At 41.1% G+C, this 25,582-nt stretch overlaps 1 protein-coding gene across 1 annotated transcript; it reads left to right on the top strand.

Annotated features, from left to right (window-relative positions):
• Positions 1-23,728, top strand: LOC142311208 (uncharacterized). Its single transcript, XM_075349405.1, has 9 exons — positions 1-109; positions 1,832-1,937; positions 4,307-4,391; positions 6,812-7,954; positions 10,902-11,018; positions 13,370-13,435; positions 13,517-13,571; positions 14,094-14,142; positions 23,532-23,728. The coding sequence occupies exons 2-9, from the start codon at positions 1,847-1,849 to the stop codon at positions 23,546-23,548; spliced, it is 1,623 nt and encodes a 540-aa protein (XP_075205520.1). The 5' UTR covers positions 1-109; positions 1,832-1,846; the 3' UTR covers positions 23,549-23,728.
• The last annotated feature ends 1,854 nt before the right edge of the window (positions 23,729-25,582 follow it).

The raw sequence follows: 25,582 nt of genomic DNA, 5'->3' as shown, positions 1-25,582 counted from the left end.
TTTAGACTATATTATAGCTTCCCATCTCTGCTTCTCCCTGTCCTTGGCCAAGAACTTTGCACCTCAATCCAGCAAGCCTTAAATGTCTCCGTTGTAGAGGATAAGGGAGGTAAGTCGAAATCATATACAACATATCAAATACGCACATACTGTGTGTGTATATATATATATATATATATATAGTATATATATATATACATTATATATAATCCCAGTAATGTAATGCAATGTAATGTATTCGGTGTATTTGCTGCATTTATAGCGAGTGCAATAATTACTGAACACATCACCAATTTCGTACCAGGTGTTGATAACAACCCATCCGATCCACTCGAACAGAGAAATCCGACCATAGATATCCATAAATGTGGTAATATGTAATTATCTGAAATGGCACAGGAAAAAAGTATTGAACACTGTTACTAAAATTTATTTAATACATAACTTCATACAAAAGCATTTGCTGTCGAGTACAGTCTCCTGTATGGTGAAAGTAGTTGCATGCATTGCTCAGGTGTGATTTTGACCAATTTTCCACACAAACACTCTTCAAATCCTGAAGGTTCAGTGGGCTAATTTTATGAACTCTGAGCTTTAGTTTCTTCCAGCATGTTCTGTTGGATTCAGATCAGGTGATTTGCTGGGTCATTGTAGCAGCTTTATTTTCTTTCTCTGAAACCAATTGAGAGTTTCCTTGGCTGGGTGTTTGGGATCATTGTATTGCTGAAATGTCCACCCTTGTTTTATATCCATCATCCTGGTAGATGGCAGCAGATTTTTATCATGAATGTCTTGGTACATTCATCCTTCCTTTAATTACATGAAGTTTGCCAGTGCCGTATGCTGAAAAGCAGCCCCACACGATGATGTTGCCATCTACAAACGTCATTGTTGGTATAGTGTTTTTGGGGTGATATGCAGTGATGTTTTTCCTCCAAACACTGTTTTTTTTATGGCATCCAAAGAGTTCAATTTTGGTCTCATCTGACCAGATCATATTCTCCTAGTATTTCACAGGCTTGTCTAAATATTGTTGAACAAACTTTAACCGTGTTTGAATATGCCTAGTAGTGGAGAGTTGCATGGTAAACGAGCCTACAGGCCATGGAGGTTGTGTGCATTACTTATTTCTTTCTTTGAAACAATTGTCCCTACTGATTTTAGGTCTTTCAGTAGCTCTCCACATGTAGTTCTTGGCTCTTTAACAACTATTCTGATAATTATTTTCATTTCTGTCTGAAATCTTGTGGGGAGAACCTGGTCGTGGCCAGTTTATGGTGAAATGATGTTCTTTCCAAATCTGGATTATGGCCCCAAACGTGCTGACTGAAACCTTCAGCAGTTTAGAGATATTTCTGTAACCAATGCCATAAGTAAGTTTTGTAAAAAATAAGGTTGGACGTTCTTAGACAACTCACTGGTTGTACTCATTGTGAGATGTTTCTTGTGTGGCACCTTGGTAATGAGACAGTTGAGCCAGCTGATATTATTTTTCACTAAGTAGCAGAATTGCTTTCTAATTACTGATAGATTTCAACTGGTGTTATGACTTCCCAAGGCTTTTTGTATATCTTTTTTCATGTGTTCAATACTTTTTTCCTGTGTCATTTCTTATTATTATACCTAATATATGGACATAAAAGGTTTGATATTTTTGTCTGTGGAGATTGGATGAGTTGTTACCAACATCTGGTGAGAAATTCATATCAATAGAATCTTTCAAAACGTATTTACTTAGAAAATTGGTGGCATGTTCAATACTTATTTCACCTGCAGTATGTAGAGATTTAAAAAATGTATAAAATCCTATTTTATAATTTGCCACACTCAGGTTGTAATCATAAAGATGTGGAAAATATTATATATCGTTACGGTCACTGGAGTATTCCTTCAAACCATCAATGGTCAGCAATGGGACATTAAGAAGATGGAACAATGTGAGTATTAATACTTAGAAGTAGCAACTATTATAACCCTGGCTGGCTGTATTACATAATGTTATAAAAACTACAATGTGCTTTTTAATTAGTGCCATGGTATCTAAAAAATCAATGTCTGACAAGGTGGACAGTCGGTAAATGTACAATAGTAGACTTGGTTGTAAAAGCCATGCATGGGCATAAAGTTTAGCTTGGAACTGTGTAAAAGTAAATGTTGCTGATGACAAAATAAGGGTTAGCATACATCAATCATGATGGATAAGACAGGAAACTAATGAATCTGATTAGAAGGAATGGTATATATTATGAGTGACATCAAATTAAATTTGGGAATACTTAGACATAGGGACTGATTTATCAAGACCAGTGTTTTTGATGCAGGTCTTGATAGTGAGATATGCTCCAGTCAGATGATCCTGGTTCATGAATAGACATATACCTGTTCATAAATTAGGAGCACAGGACAGGTGTAGCGCACCTCCATGCGCTAAGCTAGAAATCTTACTCTAGTCCCTGCTGGAGTTAAATTTGTAGCATAGCGAACACCACCGCTGGTCATGAATTTGTCGAACAGCAGATCCAACTTTGTCAGAGCTGGGCAAAATTGGTAGAAGAATGCCAAATGTTGCATGACTTTAGCACAGCCACCAGTAGCACAAAATGTATGTGATTACTCAATGCTTTTTCACACCAGAAAACTCGCTTAAAAGCTGTGATGAATAGGGCCCATAGTATTTTGGTGTCACATACTCTGGTCAAAGGTCTAGTAAGCCATAGGAAACATGATACCAGTTTTGAAAGTTACTAATATGTAGGTAGAATTGTGACACAGACAAGAAAGTGTAAAGATTTAGGCAGATATTAATTAGGTTGCAATGAAAACAAGGTGGAGTCCATGGTTAATATTACAAGTGAACATTTGTACTAATAAATGGGTGGATAATTTAGTAGGAATTATATAAATCAGGGAGGGTGAATATGGAGAATATATGATGAAGGTGTGTTGATATGTTGGGGTGGATAACTTAATATTTCTGAATTGGAGCCAATTTAGCAGGTAAAACAAAAGTGTTTGGGTGTAAGGAAAGCTCTAGCTGTATTCACTGTTCATGGTTATAAGGAGAAAGGCTGTTTATTAAAAGGTACTTTCTGGAACAAGAAAAAAAAAAGCTTCTGATTTCTTCAGAAACCACTTTATCCAGCCCTTCTGCTTTCTCTAGTATTGCGGTGCAGCCCATTTTACTTCAAAATGTGAAGGACAAGGGGCCGATTGATTCTAGAAATTTTAGGCAACCCATTTGTGACTGGATCTGGCCAGTCAGTCAACGAACATTTGTCTGTCAGCGGTTTCTTTCCAACTCCACCATAAACAGGCATGCTTGGCTGAGTTTGCATATTTATTTCAAAGGGGGAAAAGGAATAAGGCACTGCCTAAACTGTCTCCCATGGTAATAAAGGTACAGTGATCCCTCACCTATCGAAGGAGTTACGTTCTAGAGACCCCCGTGATAGGTGAAAATCCGCAAAGTAGTGGAGTTACATTTACTTTACTATTTTTCAGATTATAAGATGCACCCCTCATTTTCCTCCCAAAAATTTGGAAGGAAAATGAGGGGTGCGTCTTATAATCTGAATGTAGCTTACCAGGGGATGGTGGAGAGGGGTCACTGAAGGGGCTGTGCTGTGCGCTGTGCTGCGGGCAGTAAGGCCGGGGCCGCCATCCTGAAAATGTCGGCGATGCGGGCTTTAAGTAATTGCGCCCGGAGTTGGCACGTGTGCAGATAAAGCTCTCGGCTCAAGATCTCATCTGCGCACGCGCCACTTTTAGCCCATTGATCTCCCAGCAGCGGACTTAAGGAAAATGACGCCTAGAGGTGGCACGTGCGGAGATGAGATCTCGGTTTTTCATTGAGTCGATAGCTCAATCTGCACACGTACCAACTATCGGCGCCATATCTTTGAAGCCTTCACAGCTGACCATTTCTGGATGTTCCTGCCAGCGCACACAGCAATCATCTGGGACACCCACCGCACCGCCCACAGCATCGTCCTACTCCACCACTGCCTCTGCCTCCTGTGACCCCGTTCCACCACCGCTGCCACCCCCCGATAAGATATCACTGCATTATAAGATGGACCCCATGGTGGGTTTTTTATCTTTTTTTTCTCTAAATATGGAGTGCATCTGATACACGATATACCAGGGGATGACTGTACAGTAAAACCTGACAATCCCTCTTTTCTTGAATTGGGAGTTGGAAAGCCCCAGATACACATAAGATATTTAGGCCATCTTTTATCTTACGCTAGATGAATGACCAGCTTTACTGACAAATTAATATTGCTTTATTTTCTACTTATTATAGGTCCATGTGGAGATAAAGTAATACAAAAATTTTTAGACTCTGTGTCCAAAAATACTGTTGAAGTTGATAATGGTCAAAAACTAAGGTAGGTATGAGGTCTAGATCTTATATGTCTGAGAAAAGACAAAATTCTAGGCATTAGGTTAGGAAGATTGCAATTTGTAATGACCTATTTTAGATGCAAGCCCTTACAGCTACTAATTACACCAGACCCCTAAATAAGTAAATATAACTTTTTATTAGTAAAATCAAAATATTAAATGTACAGTTAATATAATCTACAATTAAAAAAAGGCAAATAACTCACCATACTTTGCCTTGTCTGCAATATCTATTGCAAAAATAACCATTGCTGGGTTGAGCTATCGCAGAACACTAAAGTTTCTATTGTGAGACCAGATCCTTGATGTCCTAACCAGTGATGGGCGAACCCGCAGATATCTGGGATCGGGGGGTCTAACCGGATTTTTAAAAGAAACCTGGTTCGGGCCTGGAATTGATCCCGGATATCTGGCCGGATGTCGATGACCATATAAATCTATGAGAACCGGAATCATGTGCTTTAAAATGTTGGTAGAAAGGGTTGGGGGGGATTAGAGCAGGCGTGTTATATTTACCAGTCTCTGTGTGACTGTAACGCTACTTCCGGCACCGCTCGTTAACATCATGCATATGCACTGCTTCTCCAGGCCACCGGAAGTCCCGATGTCTGTGATTGGTTGCAGTCAGTCCGTGATCCCACCCTAGGTGACAGCATGTCTGACTGCTTGTAGTTGCACATGCTTTGTGTGTCCCTATCGTTATGTAAAAATAAATAAATAAACAAATAAAAATAATGGGGTAGGGTCCCCTAGCACAGATACCCAGCACAGATAAAGCATACGGATACAGGCTGCAGCCCTTCTCATGCTGGAGAGGCCCATGGTTATTGGTCCCCCCAGCCTAAAAATGGCAGCCTGCAGCCACCCAGAAATATTGCATCCATTAGATACGACAATCCTAGCACTTTACCTGGCTCATCCCAATTGCCCTGCTGCGGTGGCAATCAGGGTAATAAGGGGTTAATGACAGCTGCCAGTAAGCCTTAGATTAGTAATGGGAGGCATCTATGAGACCCCCATTACTAATGTGTAAGTGAAAAGAAATAAAAACAAATACCAAAAAAATCTTTTAGTTGAAATAAAATGCAAAAAACACCCTCTTTCTCTAGTTTATTAATTCCAAACACTCAGTTCTGCCGTAATCCACATAAGGTCCCATGACGATTCTGGCTCTATTACATACATACTGAAGTCACAGCGTGTGGGCACAGATCATATTTGTGTTTATTTCTTTTCAATTACAGATCAATAATGGGGGGTCTCATAGATCCCTCCCATTACTAAGCTAGGGTTTACTAGCAGCTGTGAGCTGTCATTAACCCATTATTACCCTGATTACCACCATGCCAGGGATAAGCTGGGTAAAGTGCTGGGATTGTCGTATCTGATGGATGTGACAATTCTGGGTTTATACAGGCTGTTATTTTTAGGCTAGGGGGACCCAATAACCATGGGCCTACCCATCCTGAGAATACAGCCTCCAGCTGTCGGCTTTATCATGGCTAGGTATCAACATTGGGGGTTTCATGACAGTTTGTTTAGTTATTTACAAACCTGCATGGGGTCCCTCTTATTTTGATACACAGCCAAGCTAAGCACACGGCTGGGGGCTTCAGCCTGTAGCCGTATGCTTTATTTGTGCTTGTTATTATAATATGGTAGACCCTATGCCAGTTTTTTTATTTATTTATTTTTACACTGCGATAAAGATGCAGATAGAGTGTGCAATTGCAAGCAGTCAGACACTGGGCAGGAGAAGCAGTGCATATGCATGAGGTTAATGAGCTGCCCTGAAAGTAGAATTACAGCCACGCAGAAGCTGGTAAGTATAAAGCTCTTGCTTTATTCCTCTTTTCTTTCTTTTCTTTTATTACTCGGGTTGCCAGATCCATATAGTTACAAAGAGTTCCCTGAGAACTTTGGGGCCGGGATCAGTGCATTGGTACTAGGTTACCGCATCAATCCAGACTTTTAAAGTCTGGATTCACTCATCACTAGCCCTAACTAAAACCTGACATATATGCGCTAATTTACCTTTGACCTCATCAGAAGCATCCAAAACAAGGATATTTAGCATTTTAATTATCAAAGAAAAGGTCTTTCTACTAATAAACATGAAACAACTAAAAGCACAAAATTAATATGTGAACCTTGCCATTTGGTTGTCAGCACCCTACCTCCTCTCATTAACAAATCCAAAAGTTCCAAAACCACTGATTTTGTATTTTGATTGTTAAGAAGATAGAAAATTGAAGCTGCCAAAAGAAAACAAACTGGTTAATATGTAAAAATAGGTCAGATGAGAGGAATTCATGAAAAAAAAAGCCAACTGAAAGCTTGTACATCATGGTCTCTGGTGTAAGATTTTTCTGCTATTTTTCAATTTTTTCATTATATATTACAGATTACAATTATGGCAATTAAAAAATAAGGATTGCACTGTCCATGTTCAGGATAAATCTCCACAGCCTGGACAAATAGATATCAGTATGGTTTATAGGGGAAGCGTACTTATCAAAGGAACGGGTGAGAGTGACGATATGGAAGACCAACAAACAAGTGACTATGGTGATCAACAGCAAGGAAGAATAGATATTGGACAACAGCAAGCAGTTGGGGATATTGGACAACAGCAGAGTGTTGGGAATAATGGTCCACAGCAAGTGGATATCGGACAGCAGCAAGAAGATGGGGAAATTAGTCAACAGCAATCGAATATCGGACAGCAGCAAGAAGCTGGGGAAATTGGTCAACAGCAAGCAGATATCGGACAACAGCAAGAAGATGAGGAAATTGGTCAACAGCAAGACAATATCGGACAGCAGCAAGAAGATGGGGAAATTGGTCAACAGCAAGATGATATCGGACAGCAACAAGAAGATGGGGAAATTGGTCAACAGCAAGACGATATCGGACAGCAGCAAGAAGATGGAGAAATTGGTCAACAGCAAGACGATATCGGACAGCAGCAAGAAGATGGGGAAATTGGTCAACAGCAAGACGATATCGGACAGCAGCAAGATGATGGGGAAATTGGACAACAGCAGGGAGTTGGGAATACTGGACCACAGCAAGTGGATAACGGACAGCAGGAGGAAGATGAAGACTCATATATTGAAGAAATACTAGGTAGTATTCAGCAACAGGAAGTGGATTTCGCACAGCAGCAAGAAGATGGGGAAACTGGTCAACAGCAAGTAGATATTGGACAGCAGCAAGAAGATGGAGAAATAGGGCAACAGCAGAGAGTTGGGGATATTGGACAACAGCAAGTGGATAACGGACAGCAGCAAGAAGATGAGGAAACTGGGCAACAGCAGGATGATGGGGCTATTGGACAACAGGTGGATAATGGACAGCAGGAAGAAGATGGGGAAACTTGGCAACAGCAGGGAGTTGGGGATATTGGACAGCAGCAAGCAGCTGAAGATGCATATATTAAAGAAATCCTAGGAAGTATAGATTTAGAACAATTGCAACAAAGTATTCAACAAGTACAACAAGATATGGGCCTTGGACAAGACCAAGAAGAAGATGGGCAAGAACAGTAAGTAAAACAGAATTCTTTATTTTTGTTACCTTTGAATATATGTAAGCAGTGAGACTATGGACTCTACCACATGATGTAACTGCTGATTAATTACAAAAGTACCCTCCTGGATGCATTTCTTGAAGAATATAATATTTCAGGTTTTAACTACTAGTTTCTGTGATGGGGTGTTGAACCAGGGAACTAGTTTCATTGCCATATATGGAGCTGGGAAGGAATTTTTCCCCTAATATGGGGGAATTAGCAACTGCCTTATGGGGTTATTGCCTTCATCTGGATTAACATGTTAAAGTATAGGGGCATTTCAAAAAGCTCTCATGAACAAAATAAAAGGCATAAAATTGCTCATGGGAGACAAGACACCAAAAATGAAAATATTAAAAAATATATGCTTTATTAGAAAAATATTTTAAAAATTTAAATATTACGATTTTTTTCATTATGGTTACTGGGAACAAACAATATTTGAGAAGACAGGGTTATTCCAAAAAGGCAAAAGACGAGGTGAATAAATACCAGAGGGACCACCAAAAAGCTATAATTAAATATCTATCCATTGCCAATCAATAATTAAGCTCCAATAGCAGATATCTAGACAATAATAAGGTGCAATAGTGCTTAAGTGAAAATGCTGCAACGGAGACTTACTCGCTACACTACTGCCCCCTGAGGAAGTCTAACGCAAGACGAAACGCGCATCGGGCTGAAGGCTGACGAGTTTCACGGACCCCTTTTTCTAGGTATTTAATACTCCTCTCTATTGCTTAATCTTTGCAGTCTCCTTTGCAGCATTTTCACTTGAGCACTATTGCACCTTATTATTGCCTAGATATCTGCTATTGGAGCTTTAATAGTTATTGATTGGCATTGGATGAATATTTAATTATAGCTTTTTGGTGGTCCCTCTGGTATTTATTCCCCTCGTCTTTTGCCGTTTTGGAATAATCCTGTCTTCTCAAATATTGTTTGTTGCCTGTACACATAATGAAAAAAATCGTAATATTTAAATTTTTAAAATATTTTTCTAATAAAACATGTGTTTTTTAATATTTTCATTGTTTGGTGTCTTGTCTCCCATGAGCAATTTTATGCCTTTTATTTTGTTCATGAGAGCTTTTTGAAATGTCCATAGTCTTTTTTGAGCATCTAAAGCGGGCTTTACACGCTACGACATCGCTAATGCGGAGTCGTTGGGGTCACGGAATTCGTGACGCACATCCGGCAGCATTAGCGATGCCGTTGCGTGTGACATCGATAAGCGATTTTGCATCGTTGCAAAAACGTGCAAAATCGCTAATCGGCGACACGGGGGTCCATTCTCAAATCTCGTTACTGCAGCAGTAACGAGATTGTTCCTCGTTCTTGCGGCAGCACACATCGCTCCGTGTGACGCCGCAGGAGCGATGAAGCTCTCCCTACCTGCCTCCCGGCCGCTATGCGGAAGGAAGGAGGTGGGCGGGATGTTACGTCCCGCTCATCTCCGCCCCTCCGCTGCTATTGGGCGGCGTTTCAGTGACGTTTCAGTGACGACGCTGTGACGCCGCACGGACCGCCCCCTTAGAAAGGAGGCGGTTCGCCGGTCACAGCGACGTCGCCGGACAGGTAAGTATATGTGACGGCTGTGGGCGATGTTGTGCGGCACGGGCAGCGATTTGCCCGTGTCGCGAACAGATGGGGGCGGGTACCCACACTAGCGATATCGGGACCGATATCGCAGTGTGTAAAGTAGCCTTTAGGCTAAGTTCATATTTCCGCTAAAATGTATCAGTCACAATCCGCTGCTCTTATAAATAACGGAATCCGTTTAGCGGATTCCGTTGCTCCCATAGACTTGTATGAGCAGCGGATTGTGACTGATGATGCTGCGTTGCACCCTCCGCCCGACTGATCAGTCGTGGAACGACTGACCGCCGGGCGGGAGGAACGCAGCATGTAACGTTTTTTGAGCAGCGCGATCCGTCGGATTTCGCTGCGCATGCTCTCTGGCTCCCTGCACACGTCACCAGCTTTGGTTGGTTACCCGATATTTACCCTGGTTACGGTGCAAGGAGCCAGCGCTAAGCGGTGTAGGCCCGTAACCAAGGTAAATATCGGGTAACCAAGGTAAACATCGGGTGCTTTGCTGTTACCCGATATTTAGTCTGGTTACGTGTGCAGGGAGGCTGACACTTCCCAGCTCGGCCTCGCCCCCTCCCGCACTCCGCACATGTGTGTACACACACACACACCTGTCCCCAGCCATGCAGACCGCAGCACTGCCACTGACATCCTCAGCACCTGGCTCCGCCCCCTGCTCGGCTCCGCCCCCTCCCGCACTCCGCACATGTGTGTATACACACACACACACACACACACACACACACACTCACACACACACACACACACTCTCACCTGTCCCCAGCCATGCAGATCACAGCACTGCCACTGACATCCTCAGCGCCTGGCCCCGCCCCCCGCTCGGCTCCGCCACCTCCCGCACTCCGCACATGTGTGTACACACACACACAGTCACACACTCTCACACACACACACACTCACCTGTCCTGCAGTCCCTGCGGCACTGACGTCCTCAGTGCCACGGCCCTGCTCGGCTCCCCCCCCCCGAACTCCGCCCCGCACACAACGGAATCCGACAAAGAATTCTGTTCTTTGTCATCCGTTGTACAGCGTTGAACAGCGCATCAGTCACATGCGTCAAGCGACGCATGTGACTGATACAAAACAACGGAAATGTGAACTTAGCCTTATTTGGGGATCTTTATGATTAAGCATGTTAGAGTATAGGTTTAACTTGAACTTATGTCTTCTTTCAAAATCATTAAACTACAATAGGTTTATTTATATTTCAGAAATGGGTCCTGTGTATGGTCCAAGGTAGATCTATAATGCTCTTTATATAATATCAAAATGTAAGATGTTTCTGAACAAATTTTTGTGTCCACAGATCAGAAACTGACGATGACTCGCAATTAGAAACTGGGAGTGATGAGAACTATTCTACTGACTATTCCTTCATAATAGATGTGACTTCAGGAAAACTTTCAGAACCTACAGGAGCTACGTGAGTTTAATTTACCTGACTCAAACAAAGTCTGAAAAACTATGAGGCCGATTCATCAAAATTAATACACCTGAAGACTAATAAATCGGTCTCAGTGCATACACAGTCTTGGAACATGAACAGACATGATAACTCAATACACATAATAAAATACAGTAACTCTTAATGCCAGTTGTATCCCCCATGAATTGTGGATAATGTACTTGACTTTGGTTAAAGCTAAGAGAAATTATTGATAAAGGCAAATTGAAAGTTAACATTTTTAATAGAAGATGAATACACCCAACACTAATATTGATTAATGTCTAATGACGAATGTATGGAGTGGGTTCAGGAGCTGAGCACACGCCAAATTATGGAGATGATGGCTGTGTTATATAGCGATCCCAGGGTGCCAATGGGTCATCATGGCAGTCAGGGGTCTGCTAAAGCCCCTTACTGCCATCTTAGTCTTCTTATAAATGTCATTTTGACTATATACTGCAATACCACATTGCAGTATATACAAGAAACAATCAAATGATCTCATGTCCAAGTCCCCTAAGGGAAGTAAAAAAAAAAATTAAAAAAAAAGTTTTTAAAAATATGAAGAAAAAAAATCCTTTTCCACATTTAATAATAAGAAATAAAAAATTCTAAGATTTCATATTTTTACATCTATAAAAGTCTTACCAAGCAAAATAGAAAATTAATTAAGCCATATGGTAAATGCTGTTAATAGAAAAAAAATAAAAAAATGGCAGAATTGTTGTTTTTATTTTTACCAACACAACTTTCTAATAAAATGCAATAAAAATTGATTAAAGGGAAACTGTTAGCAGGTTATTCCCCTATAAACTGCGGCTACCACCAGTGACCCTTTATACAGTATTCTAGAATACTGTATATATTCTAGAATACTGTATATAAGAGCCCAGGCCGCTCGGTATAACATAAAAAACACCTTTAGGCTATGTGCGCACGTTGCGTACAGTCACTGCAGAAATCTCTGCAGCGATCTGAAGAACACATGTGCGCTTTAAATCTCTGCAGAAATGTCCGTAGTGAAAAAAAAAAAAAAAAGCCGATTCCATGCGCTCTGCCTGCAGCTCCTGCCATAGACCGAGCAGGAGCTGCCGGCAAAGCGCAGGAAAGAAGTGACATGTCACTTCTTAGAACGCAGCGCTTCGGCAGTAGCCGAAGCGCTGCGCTCTAAAACGCCACGTGCGCACGGCCCCTGCACAATCTCCATAGACTGTGCAGGGGACGTAGGACGCATGCAGTTACGCTGCGCTACAAAGCGCAGCGTAACTGCATGTATTTACGCAACGTGCGCACATAGCCTTATAATACTCACCTAAGGGGATGGTCCGGTCCTATGGGTGTTGCTGGTTCAGCGCCTCTTTTCTGCTGCGATCACCGTCCTCCTTCTTTCCAGCCCAGTGTGGATGATGCATCCTACGTCATCCACACAGGCTGGCATTACGCTCCTCGCAGGCACACTTTGATCTGTCATGCTGAGAACAGATTAAAGTACTGTAATGGGCAAAAAAAAGGAAAAGTCAAAGACCGCCTATGCATGCGCACTACAATACTTTTATCTGCCTCAGTGGGCAGATCAAAGTATGCATGCGCAGTAGCGTAATGCCGGCCTGTGTGGATAACGTAGGACACATCATTCACACTGGGCTGGGAAGAAGGAAGGCGGTGATCGCACAAGATAGAGAAGTCGCAGGACCCGCAACCAGCAGTGCCCATCAGACCGGTCCGTTGCCTAGGTGAGTATTATAAAGGTCTTTTTTACATTCTACAGAGCGGTCTGTGCTCTTTTATACAGTATTCTAGAATACTGTATATAAGTGCTCACTGGTGGTGGCTGCAGCTCTAAGGGAAAAAGCTAGTGACAGGTTCCCGTTGAAATGTCATAGACAGCCCGAAAAGGTATAAATAAAAATTTCAACTTGCCACAAAACAAATTACTTACATGATTATTTCTAATTTCTGATATTTTTTACACCACTTAACAAAAGAAAACTCACAAAACAATGGCGGAACTGCGTTTGCCATTTCAACAAACTGAGAGATTTTTCCTGTTTTTCAATACATTCTATAGTAAAATGAATGCTGTCTTTAAAACATGTAACTGGTCCCGCAAAACACATACCTTTGTATGACTGTCAAGAGACAAGTAAAAAAGTTAGAGAAGGAAAAAATGGAAATGCAAAAAAAATTAATCTCCAAGTCACAAAATATTTCATATAAAACCATCCATGGGGATTCCATGAAGTAGTGTTGTATAGCGATAACCCATGTCTACAACATCATTCACCATCTCTTCCATCATGTTTCACAAATCTGTTATTCTCCATTAGGATAAACAGAAGGAAGCGGGATCTCATGCCCTTTGATACAGTTAGAATCAATATAACAATTAACTAGTAAGTACTGATTTTATTGGATTAACATGTTAAGGGGATGTGGAAGTACTTCTTCATTTGGTGTAATTTCTTCTATTCTAGTGACCAGCAGCCAGATTCTAATGACAGCACAAGAAAAGATCAGATAAAATCTGTGGTAAGGTTTAGTTCTGTAGACAAATAATAACTACTCTTAAAGGGGTTATCAGGTCTAAATCCATAATAAGTCTACAGTCACTCTATGTATCCCTCTATGTGTCTCTCTATGTGACTGCAGACTTGTTAATCCTCTCTTCGCGCACACTGTGCGGACTCATTCAATTTGTGAAAAAAACAAGAGACATGGTAATGGTGTTTGCCAAAATCCTTTGCCCGTATTGTTCACAGTCTATAACGGACATGGCCTAGGATTATTTCACATTACGTGTGATTTTTTTAATGCCTTGAGAAAGTGTGTGTGATGCCAAACTCTTGTGAGACCTTGTTCCTTTCGTTTGGGAGCAGCACCAGGAGGAATAATATGTGAATAACGTGTGGCGCTAGCCAGTGTGGCCATCTAGAGGAGCTTTACATGTAGTACTGCCAATGAATATAGCACTGCTATATTTTTTTTCATGAGTGTAAGAAAATTGTATGTTCAAATCTCATTGCCGAAATAACTTTTTCTATTTTTCTACAGTTAAAAAAGAGCATGGCGGACTACTGGATGGCAATGGCGTTTTGCTTACGTAAGAATAATTTACAAATGTTTTCTTGATAATGAAAATTGATTAGTGGTTGTTATACTCTATAGTAAATAAAAGTACAAATGTTTGGGGGGTATTAATTAATCAAACACTACATTTGAGAAAACAGTGGCCAAAGAATCGAGTATTGTGTCATTTCATAACTTGGCAGATTTGTGGTTGACAACTTGGGGAAACGTAGGGACTGAGGGGTATTAGTTTTCACTTTGTTTTCCCTGAAACAAATTTAAAGAGATTCTTCCACTAGGAGTTTTATGTTGTGTCTTGAGTGTCCGATAGATGAGGATGCTAGAAATAAACAAAGAGAGATGACCATCTCTCCATTCCTGACAGTATGTCCCGGGGGCCTCATTCTCTAATCTATACGACATTTATGGCACATACAGTTAGGTCCATATATATTTGGACACTGACATAAATTTTGTTTGTTTTTTTTATCTGTTTCCTAAAACATATTAAAATTATAGTTATACAATGGACATAATGTCCTGACTTTTAGCTTTTATTGGAGGGTATCCACATTAAAATTTGATGAAGGGTTTAGGAGTTTCAGCTCCATTACATGTGCCCCCCTGGTTTTAAAGGGCTGGAAAGTAATTGGACAAATCATGCCACTAGTACAGATGTTTATGGAAGGATCATAATCAACTACATTTTCAATCATTTCTAAAAATGTCTATAAATACATTAAAGAGGACCTGTCACTTGCTCAAAAAGTTGAATCAAATGCCTTGTAAAAATGCATGAGCTCCCTTGATTCTGTTACTCTTTTTTTATTTTGCACTATGTTATTCAATTGTCGAAATATTCACACTTGTTGATTTGGGAGCTCAATATGTGAAATCTCTGTTTATAGTCCAACTGGGTGTTAGTTCAGAATCTTTTCTGGGGGTGTGCACTTTCACGTCTCCCTTCAGTCACAGCTCAGCAGCTGATCTACGGTAGCAGTTTATCAGTATCAGACGCTGCCGATCTGTGATTGTTAGTGTCAGGCAGTGAGAGGTGAAAGCGCATGCCAACAAAGAACATGGTGAAGAAAAGACCAGTTGAACTGCAAAACCTGAAATTTCATATAATGTGATGCAGAAAAAAACAAATATGAAAATCTCTGAAATGGAATGACGCATTGCAAAAAAGAAAAGACATGCACAATCGGAGGAGCTGAGGGAGTTTTACAAGGTATTTATCTCAATTTTAGAGTATCCAACACATCTTCTTTAGGCTATGTGCGCACTAGAAATTGACTTTTTCTTCAGGAAAATCCGGACCCTCTAAAAGAATCCCGCACCTGCTGTAAAAAAAACGCATCAAAACCATAACGAAATCCGCATGCGGTTTGTTGCGGATTTGCCGCGGTTTTTCTGCAGGTTGGTCCCTGCAGATTTTTACCATTATCTATGGCAAAACCCGCAGGTACCTGTAGAAAAGAAGTGACGTGCACATTAATTCCGCAGCGGACATTCCGCGGGTAAATCCGCAGGTATAAAAAAATGCAGTGTGCGCACAGCATTTTTTTGTACCCATAGGTTTTGCTGGGGAATGACTGCAGCAATGTTAAACACATTTTCTGCAGCAAATCCGCGGAAAATCCGCAGCGTGCGCACAGGGCCTTAAAGGGGATTTCCCCCAAACAAAGTAAAGTTTAAGTAATAGATCTTGGAATAATAATAATTTCCATAACTGGATGTCTTTAACCCCTTCACCACTAAGCCTGTTTTCACCTTCTTGAACAGGCCAAATTTTACAATTCTGACCAGTGTCACTTTATGTGGTAATAATTCTGGAGCGCTTCAATATTTCCCAGTGATTCTGAGATTTTTTTTTTCATGACATATTGTACTTTATGGTAAATTTTGGTTAATATGAATTGCATTTAATGATGAAAGTAATGAAAGTTTTTCAAAAAATGTTAAAAGCCTAGATGATAGAAAATACCCAAAAGTAACACCATTTTAAGAACTGCACCCCTCAAAGTGTTCAAAACTAAATTCAAGACATTAAAGACATGTATTAACCCATCAGGTTCTTCACAGAAATGAAAGCTATGCGGAATTTAAAAAATGAAAATATTACTTTTTCCCCACAAAAAATATTGCTTTAGCCCCATTTTTCTTTTACAAGAGTAACAGGAGAAAATGAACCATACAATTTGTTATACAATTTCTCCTTAATTCTCAAATAACCCATATGTAGTGAAAAACTACTTTGAAGCACAGTGAAAAGCCCAGAAGGGAAGGCATGCCAAATTGGAGTTTAGAATTAGTTGGAATGGTTTGGGGGTGCCATGTCACATTGGCAGAGACCCTGACATGTCAGAAAAGCAGAACCCCCATAAGTGAGCCCATTTTACAAACTACATCCCTTAATGAATTTATTTAGGTGTGCAGTGAGTGTATTGACACCACAGGTGTGTCACTCAAATTTATACTATTGGGTGGTGAAGAGAAAATAATTACATTTTACCACTAAAATGCTGTTTTAGTCCCAGAATTTAAATTTTCACAAGGGGAATGAATAAAACAGACCCCATAATGTGTTACACAATTTCTCCTGATTGTCTCCTTCTGCTGTTCTGATACTTAGGCGGGCTTTGCACGTTGCGACATCGCAAGCCGATGCTGCGATGTCGCACTCGATAGTCCCCACCCCCATCGCAGGTACGATATCTTGTGATAGCTGGCGTAGCGAAAATTATCGCTACGCCAGCTTCACATGGACTCACCTGCCCTGCGACAGTCGCTCTGGCCGGCGACCCGCCTCCTTCCTAAGGGGGCGGGTCATGCGGCGTCATAGCGACGTCACATGGCAGGCGGCCAATAGCGGCAGAGGGGCGGAGATGAGCAGGATGTAAACATCCCGCCCACCTCCTTCCTTCCGTAGCCGCCGGCGGCAGGTAAGGAGATGTTCCTCGATCCTGCGGCTTTACACACAGCGATGTGTGCTGCCGCAGGAACGAGGAACAACATCGTACCTGTCGCGGCATCGCAATTATGAAAAAGTCGGAGCCTGCAGCGATGATACGATAACGACGCTTTACACATAACGATGTCAAAAGTGATGCCGGATGTGCGTCACTTTCGATTTGACCCCACCGACATTGCACGTGCGATGTTGCAATGTGCAAAGCCGCCCTTAGAGTCTCTGCAAATGGAGTCCACAAACTAGTCTAGTAAAATCTGAACTCTAAGGCTATGTGCCCACGCTGCGGAAAATGCGCGGATTTTGCCGCGGATTTCTCGCTGAAAAGCCGCGGATTTCCCGAAAATCTGCAGCACAGCTACTCCCCAGCCATTTCTATGGCATTTGGGAAATGCTGTGTCCACGCTGCGGATTTTTCCGCAGCGGAAATCGTGCGGATTTTCGTCCGGAAAAATCTGCAGCATGTCAATTATTAGAAAAAAACCAAGGAGAAAGTTGTAGAAAAAATACCCTGACTATAAATAAAAAAATTGCAAGTGCTTAATAAACAGGGTACTTAGTATATACATTTTTGCAAAAAGGTAAGAAGCTGTCTCACCTCGTCACGGTGTACCCATCTGAGACAGTCCCTAACCTACTAAAGTTAAAAACATATTCTGTACCTGACTAGTGTCATGTCAAAACTTCAATATGGATGGTAAAGTGGTTAGCTGGGTCCCAGATTAAATACACAGCAAAAAGTGACAAGCAGGTAATTGTTCAGCCTCAGTATCAGGAGGGCTGCACCCCCAACTTGCATTAAAGCAAGATAACAGACAAAAAAAACAAAAAACTGAGCTGTGACAAATGTTCAATAAACATGCAACATTACAAGCATGTGAATTGCAGCCTCAAGACTAGAAAAAAACCAAGGAGAAAGTTGTAGAAAAAATACCCTGACTATAAATAAAAAAATTGCAAGTGCTTAATAAACAGGGTACTTAGTATATACATTTTTGCAAAAAGGTAAGAAGCTGTCTCACCTCGTCACGGTGTACCCATCTGAGACAGTCCCTAACCTACTAAAGTTAAAAACATATTCTGTACCTGACTAGTGTCATGTCAAAACTTCAATATGGATGGTAAAGTGGTTAGCTGGGTCCCAGATTAAATACACAGCAAAAAGTGAGAAGCAGGTAATTGTTCAGCCTCAGTATCAGGAGGGCTGCACCCCCAACTTGCATTAAAGCAAGATAACAGACAAAAAAACCAAAAAACTGAGCTGTGACAAATGTTCAATAAACATGCAACATTACAAGCATGTGAATTGCAGCCTCAAGACTAGAAAAAAACCAAGGAGAAAGTTGTAGAAAAAATACCCTGACTATAAATAATTTTTTTTTGTCTGTTATCTTGCTTTAATGCAAGTTGGGGGTGCAGCCCTCCTGATACTGAGGCTGAACAATTACCTGCTTCTCACTTTTTGCTGTGTATTTAATCTGGGACCCAGCTAACCACTTTACCATCCATATTGAAGTTTTGACATGACACTAGTCAGGTACAGAATATGTTTTTAACTTTAGTAGGTTAGGGACTGTCTCAGATGGGTACACCGTGACGAGGTGAGACAGCTTCTTACCTTTTTGCAAAAATGTATATACTAAGTACCCTGTTTATTAAGCACTTGCAATTTTTTTATTTATAGTCAGGGTATTTTTTCTACAACTTTCTCCTTGGTTTTTTTCTAGTCTTGAGGCTGCAATTCACATGCTTGTAATGTTGCATGTTTATTGAACATTTGTCACAGCTCAGTTTTTTGGTTTTTTTGTCTGTTATCTTGCTTTAATGCAAGTTGGGGGTGCAGCCCTCCTGATACTGAGGCTGAACAATTACCTGCTTCTCACTTTTTGCTGTGTATTTAATCTGGGACCCAGCTAACCACTTTACCATCCATATTGAAGTTTTGACATGACACTAGTCAGGTACAGAATATGTTTTTAACTTTAGTAGGTTAGGGACTGTCTCAGATGGGTACACCGTGACGAGGTGAGACAGCTTCTTACCTTTTTGCAAAATGTATATACTAAGTACCCTGTTTATTAAGCACTTGCAATTTTTTTATTTATAGTCAGGATATTTTTTCTACAACTTTCTCCTTGGTTTTTTTCTAGTCTTGAGGCTGCAATTCACATGCTTGTAATGTTGCATGTTTATTGAACATTTGTCACAGCTCAGTTTTTTGGGTTTTTTTTTTAGCATGTCAATTATTGTTGCGGATTTTCGTCCGGATTTTGGCTATAAAATTGGGGAAAAAAATCCGCACCAAAATCCGCATCAAATCCGCGGCAATTCCGCGGTAAATCCGCATCTATGAAAAGGTGCGGATTTTGCGGGAAAGCTGTGGATTTTGATGCAGAAAAATCCGCAGATACATAGTCCTGTGGACACATAGCCTTAAAATCAAATGGCGCTTCTTCCTTCAGAGCCCTGCGATGTGGACAAACAGTACGGTACAGTCACATGTGGAGTGTTGCAACATTCAGGAGAATTTGTGTAACACAATAGGGTGCATTTTACCCATCCCCCTTTTAAAATTGGAAATCTGGGGTTAAAACAACATTTTAGTGGTAAAAATGTAATCATTTTTTGTTCACTGCTCAATAATATAACATTTTGTGACACACCTGTGGTGTCAATATACTCACTGCATCCCTGGATGAATTCATTGAGAAGTGCAGTTTGTACAGTGGGGTCACTTGTGGGAGGTTTCTGCTGTTCTAGCACAGGGGCTCTGCCAATATGATATGACACCCTCAAACCATTCCAACTAAATCTAAACTCAAATATGGCATTTCTTTCCTTCTTCACTTTGTACTGTGACTCAAAAGTAGTAGGGGTATTGGCGTACTCAGAAGAAATTGCACAACAAATTGCACTGTCCATTATCTCCTGTTACCTTAGTGAATTTGATAAATTCAAAAAGTAACATTTTTGTGGTTAAAAATATATTTTTTTCATTTTCGCAGCTTAGGGTTATAAAATTCTGTGAAGCACATGGGGATTCAAGATGCTCACCAAACATCTAAACAAATTCCTTGATGGGTTCTACTGTAGTTTAAAAAAATGGGGTCACTTATGGGGAAGTTCCACTGCTTAGGCACGTCAGGTGCTTTGCCAAAGTGGCATGGCACCTGCAAACCATTCCAACTAAATCTGAACACATATATAGCATTCCTTCCCTTCTTCACTTTCCACTGTGCCTCAAAAGTAGTTTTCGACCACATATGGGTATTGGCGAACTCATGAGAAAGTGGACAACAAATTGTATGGTGCATTATCTTCTGTTATCCTTGTGAAAAAGAAAGATATCGGGTTAAAGTAACATTTTTGTAGTAAATTATTTTTTTTTATTTTCACGGCTCAACGTTATAAAAATCTGTGAACCACCTGAAGGTTCAAGGTGCTCACTAAAAATGTAGATAAATTCCGTGAAGGGTCTAGTTCCCAAATTGGGTCAATTGTGGGGGAGCTCCATTGTTTAGGCATATCAGGGGCTCTCCAAATGCGACATGGTGTCTACTAACAATTTCAGACAATCTTATGCTGTAAAATTTAAATGGTGCTCCTTCCCTTCTGAGCCCTGATGTGCGTCCAAAGTAGATTTCCACCACATATGGGGTATCAGTGTACTCAAGGAGAAATTGCACAACAAATTATAAGCTGCATTTTCTCTTGCTACCCTTGTGAAAATACAAAATTTGGAGCTAAAGTAATATTTTTGTGGGAAAAAGTAAAATTTTCATTTTCATTTCTTTAGTCCCTGTGAAGCATATAAAGGGTTAATAAACTTTTTGGATGTGTTTTTTTGCAGTTTTAAGGGTGCAGTTTTCAGAATGGTATCACTTTTGGGTATTTTCTATCACCTAGGCCTCTTGTAGTCACTTAAAATGTGATGTGGTCGCTAAAAAAAATGTTTTGTACATTTTGCTGGAAAGATGAGAAATTGCCTCGGGGGTGTCCAGAACCAGGGGCTAGGGGCCACACTCGAATAAAGAAGGGGCTATTTACAGGGGAGATATAGTTCGTGACGCCACCCGTGGGGTACGGTAATTGGGAGTACCGCCGCTGCCGTTGGGAGTACCCGGTGTGATGGAGTGGGGCAGCTAGGTGACATTGCCCTCCACGGGTAGGGACAGGCCCCGGGACACGGTGGGATGCCGTGGGATGCAGGGGTCACTCAGGTACTCACTCAGTCAATAAGCAGACGCTGACAACTGGGTAAACCAAATCTCGGGGTATCGCTGCCACTTGAGGGGAGCTCGTCCGAGTCCCGTCCCCTATAGTGTTGCCTGGTGATCCGTGACCTGCCTCCTGGCACTTAGTTTAACTTCAACGTGGTGGCCCAGTAGTCTGAAACTTGCCGGGCCCTACTCCCCACTGTGGCTAAGTGTGGGAGCCTGCTCTCAGGGCTCACGCTTGGGATTTTGGGACCGTTTGTTTGGAAGGCCCTGTGCCCCTCGTTGCGCTAATGCCCCGATTCTGGGGCGGGTGGGAACAGATCATAAAGGCTCTGTTCTCCTCAGGTTAATTGCCGGGTTGCCTGAAGCTTCTCCCCAACCTAGGGTCCGTGTACCCCACTGTGCCTTCGGTCCCTGACCGGTGATAGTGCCAGGCTGTTGACCGTCCTCCTTGACAGGTCCAGGCACCTAGCAGCAATACCCTGCGACCGGGGGTCCAACTCCTCTAGGTCCAGACCACCGTCTGCAACCTAGACAGTTTATCCTGGGAGCAACCACTCCCAACCTCCTCTCACTCTTCACTAGTGACTACTCACTACACTACTCACCTCCCCTCCCCTCCCTGACCGCCCCAGGTGGGTGACTCTATTTCACTCAAGCCGTCCACTGGTGTGCCTGGTGGGTGTGGTGCAGTGTGTATCTAGGATTTGATTTGCTGTTGTAGGCAACACCAATAAGATAGGGACCCAGAACTATGAGGGACTTGGGATACTACATGGAAGGGCAGTTTGTGCAGTATCCTGTGACAACCTGATAGTCCAGGGGCGTCACAATTACTCTCTGGTTTAAGGGTAGAAAAATTAAATCTTTGAAAATTGCAATATTTTAAATATGTTCACCAAATTTCCAATATTTTTACAAAGAAACGCAAAAAATATTGTCCTAAATTTACCACTATCATGAAGTACAATATGTCATGAAAAAACTTTCTCAGAATCACTGGGATTCGTTGAAGCGCTACAGAGTTATAACCTGTCAAAGTGACACTGGTCAGAATTGGAAAAAAATGGCCTGGTCAGGAAGGTGAAAACTTGCTGAGGGGAAAAGGGGTTAAAAACAGGCATTGAAATATTTTACCTCATAGTAAAAAACAGCAGTGATCCCATGATATGCTATATGTATACTCTTTTACTTACTTCCCTTCTCAGGAGCTGTGGTAAGAACAGACAATGTCCCTGTATGGTCAGACACGGCCATTACACAGTACATAACAGGGTCACATCTATAAAAGTATATCAGCACAGTTACATTTTTTAAAAAAAAACCTCCCCAATTGTGGAACTTATTGTTCCAATATCTATTGATTTAAATTGACTTTGTATGTGGGACAATGCCATTAAAGAGGTTATCACTACCTTTACATTGATGTCCTATCCTTAGGATAGGTCATCAATGTTTGATCGGCTGGGGTCCAACACCGTACAGCCCCACTGATCAGCTGTATTTGGTGTTGGTGGTGGTAGCAGGCAGACGGAAAAATTGTCCAGTCAAGTGATAGCGGCCAAGGCTGGGTAGTGCACATCTACCTCCTATTCAAATCGATAGGAGGCGGATGTGCAGTACCCGGCCGCGGCCACTATCAGAAGATGTCGCAGCTCCGGAACTGAGCATTTCCGGTTGCTTGCTTCAGCTGTCGGCACCAAAAACAGTAATCGGCGGGGGTGCAGGATGTCGGACCCAGCTGATCAGGTACTGATGACTAATCCTAAGGATAGGTCATCAATGAAAAAGCAGTGACAACCTTGTCAAGACTTCAGAGTCTTCTACCTAACAGGAGCACAAAATAACCCCTGCTTTATTATCCAATAGGTAAATAGCCTTTCCAGGGAGGAAGTGGACTAGAACGCTACGCCACCTATTGGGGTAGCAATCCTAAAAGTCAATATTTATCCATTAACATGCATTGCCATATGACTTAGGATAAAAAAAAAAAACACAGAAATTCCATTTGAAGACACATGTTTCAGGGAGTTTTCCCCTCCTCAATGCAAAGTAGGAGATCTGATTTGGGGGTATGAGGGGCCTCTAGCAGTGGGTCTAAAGGAGAACATTTCTCCTTGTGAAGAGTGTCAAGCCAATGTTTTTTTTTTCACAAACTCTGACAGTGTAACATGTTAAGTGATGATTTTTATTTTCATATTTGATATCACAACATTTTTGTTATTTTTCTTACAGTTGATGTTCAAGAATGAGCCAATATAAATCAAGTTTTATAATAATAACTGAATGGAGCCAAATCTCTTCATTTTCAACAGCATTGATTCTAAACGCAGGAGTTGTGAGTTTGTGAAAACATCTTTACTCCCTTTTGTTGTATTCGAATCAATAAGCCGTCATAAAGGATAAAAACATAAAATAAATGAATGATTTTACATCAGTCTCAGTGTTTTTGTGTGACAATACTCTAATCAATTCACTGTTTAAATGTTTACATGGATCGTAAATTGAACACATAATTTAAAAAAAGCAAACTGTACTCTCCTCCTGCATCCAATCCGCGGTTGCTGACCTGCATCTAATCTGTGGTTGCTGACCTGCATCTAATCCGTGGTTGCTGACCTGCGGCAGCCATCATTTGACATTGTTTGAGGCAGGAGACTGGTGGGTTCAGAGTGGTCAGTTTGGTCCAAAATGAGAAAACACTTTTTACCACACTTTTTGTCTTTTCCTTTTGAATTCCTCTCTCTGGATCCAAACCAAATAACCTTTAAAGTAGAGAAAAAAAACCTTGAACAGTAACTTCCTTGAATAGTTTACTTATATGCTAACGACATGAGATTGTTACTGGGAGTCCATACATCTGAAGAAGAAATTTGGACTCAATCTGGGATCCTAATAATTTGCGATAAATCTGTTCTTTTGCCAATGGACCCTTTCCCCTCTAAACCCTTTTTAACAGATCTAGATATAAGTCATAGCCACAAGGAAATATTCTGGGATTGTGGTGAATACCAGAATTATTCTTCTATCAACCTTGTCCGCATTTTGGCGCAATGCATTTTCACGCCACTTTCAACAGGTCAGTCATAATGGCTAGAGCTGTGGAGGAGCTGTGGAGGTGCACGGTGTGATTACGCTTGCATGTCAAATTCGTGAAAAGTGGCAGTTTCTCATGCCAGTTTCTGAGTTGACTAACATTCCTGGTGAAACGCATGCCGCTGAAAAGATGGACCAAATACTTATCAATACCTGATCAGTGAGGGTGTAATACCGGCATCAGCTATTACTAGTGGCAACCGAAAGTTATCGTATGGTGCCAGAACACATCAGCTCTGTCATTTCTATAATGACCAGGTCAGATACTGCAGATCCACCCCTATTCCAAGAAATAGTATCCAGGTACAACCAATATAGTTTTGACAGAGCTGCTGTCTTCTGGCAGCATCTGTGAACTTCCAGACATTCCCGGTAACAGCTGATTGGCGGGAGTGACGGGTATTGCCCCCCCACCGATCACATAAGGATGGCCTATTCTCAGAATGGGACATCAATAAAATAAGTAGTAGGCAAACCCTTTAATGAATAAATGTTTATTTTCAGCATATGATTGGGGCATCCAAGGGTCTTTATGGCCTTTTCTGGTTGGTATATGTCAGTATACTTTTTTATTTTTTCAGTACGGAGTAGCATTGTTGCATAAAACTATTCAATACAACGGCAAGACAAAGGAGCAAAAGAATGCAAACACACTGGTCCAAAATATAATGCAAAATTAATTTATTGTTACAAATAGAACAGGTGAAGGGGGCGTAAAAGTAGGAACATCACCAGGAGCAATACAAAGATGCAAAGATAAATAATGGTATATATCAAGTTATTGAATCAAATATCTACAACAAGGTAATCGATATGATATTACTATAAAGACAAGCGTAATACAATACCTTCACAATAATGTCAGATGTACCAACCAACGTAGTTCCAATATGTGTAAAGTAGACACACCAGAGAGACAATAGGCTAAAATCCAGATTAATAAAGGAGAAACCTATATAGTTCCAATATATGTATATGGCGTGACACTAAGAGTGTTAAAAGGTCTATATGGTACTAAGGTATATATAGTATGTTAAAGCATGTACCACAATGGATAGATCTATAGTTCCAATATGAGTATATGGCAAAAAAAAAGAAGAGCCTATAACACCAGTATCTATATATATAATTGCCTTATTCTGTCTGTCTGTCTCGCTCCAAAATGACGTCATTACAGTGACAACCGTCGC

Source organism: Anomaloglossus baeobatrachus, chromosome 5 (assembly GCF_048569485.1).
Source record: "Anomaloglossus baeobatrachus isolate aAnoBae1 chromosome 5, aAnoBae1.hap1, whole genome shotgun sequence".
NCBI lineage: Eukaryota > Metazoa > Chordata > Amphibia > Anura > Aromobatidae > Anomaloglossus > Anomaloglossus baeobatrachus.
The sequence above is the reverse complement of the archived record's forward strand: the minus strand, read 5'-3'. Positions and strand labels throughout refer to the sequence as shown.

Bases quoted from the DNA above. Each gene is read 5' to 3' on its own strand.
- LOC142311208 (XM_075349405.1), top strand. From the start codon at position 1,847: ATGTGGAAAATATTATATATCGTTACGGTCACTGGAGTATTCCTTCAA. The intron at 4,392-6,811 runs GTAGGTATGAGG...TATATATTACAG, and splicing joins GATAATGGTCAAAAACTAAG to ATTACAATTATGGCAATTAA. The intron at 13,572-14,093 runs GTAAGGTTTAGT...ATTTTTCTACAG, and splicing joins AAGATCAGATAAAATCTGTG to TTAAAAAAGAGCATGGCGGA.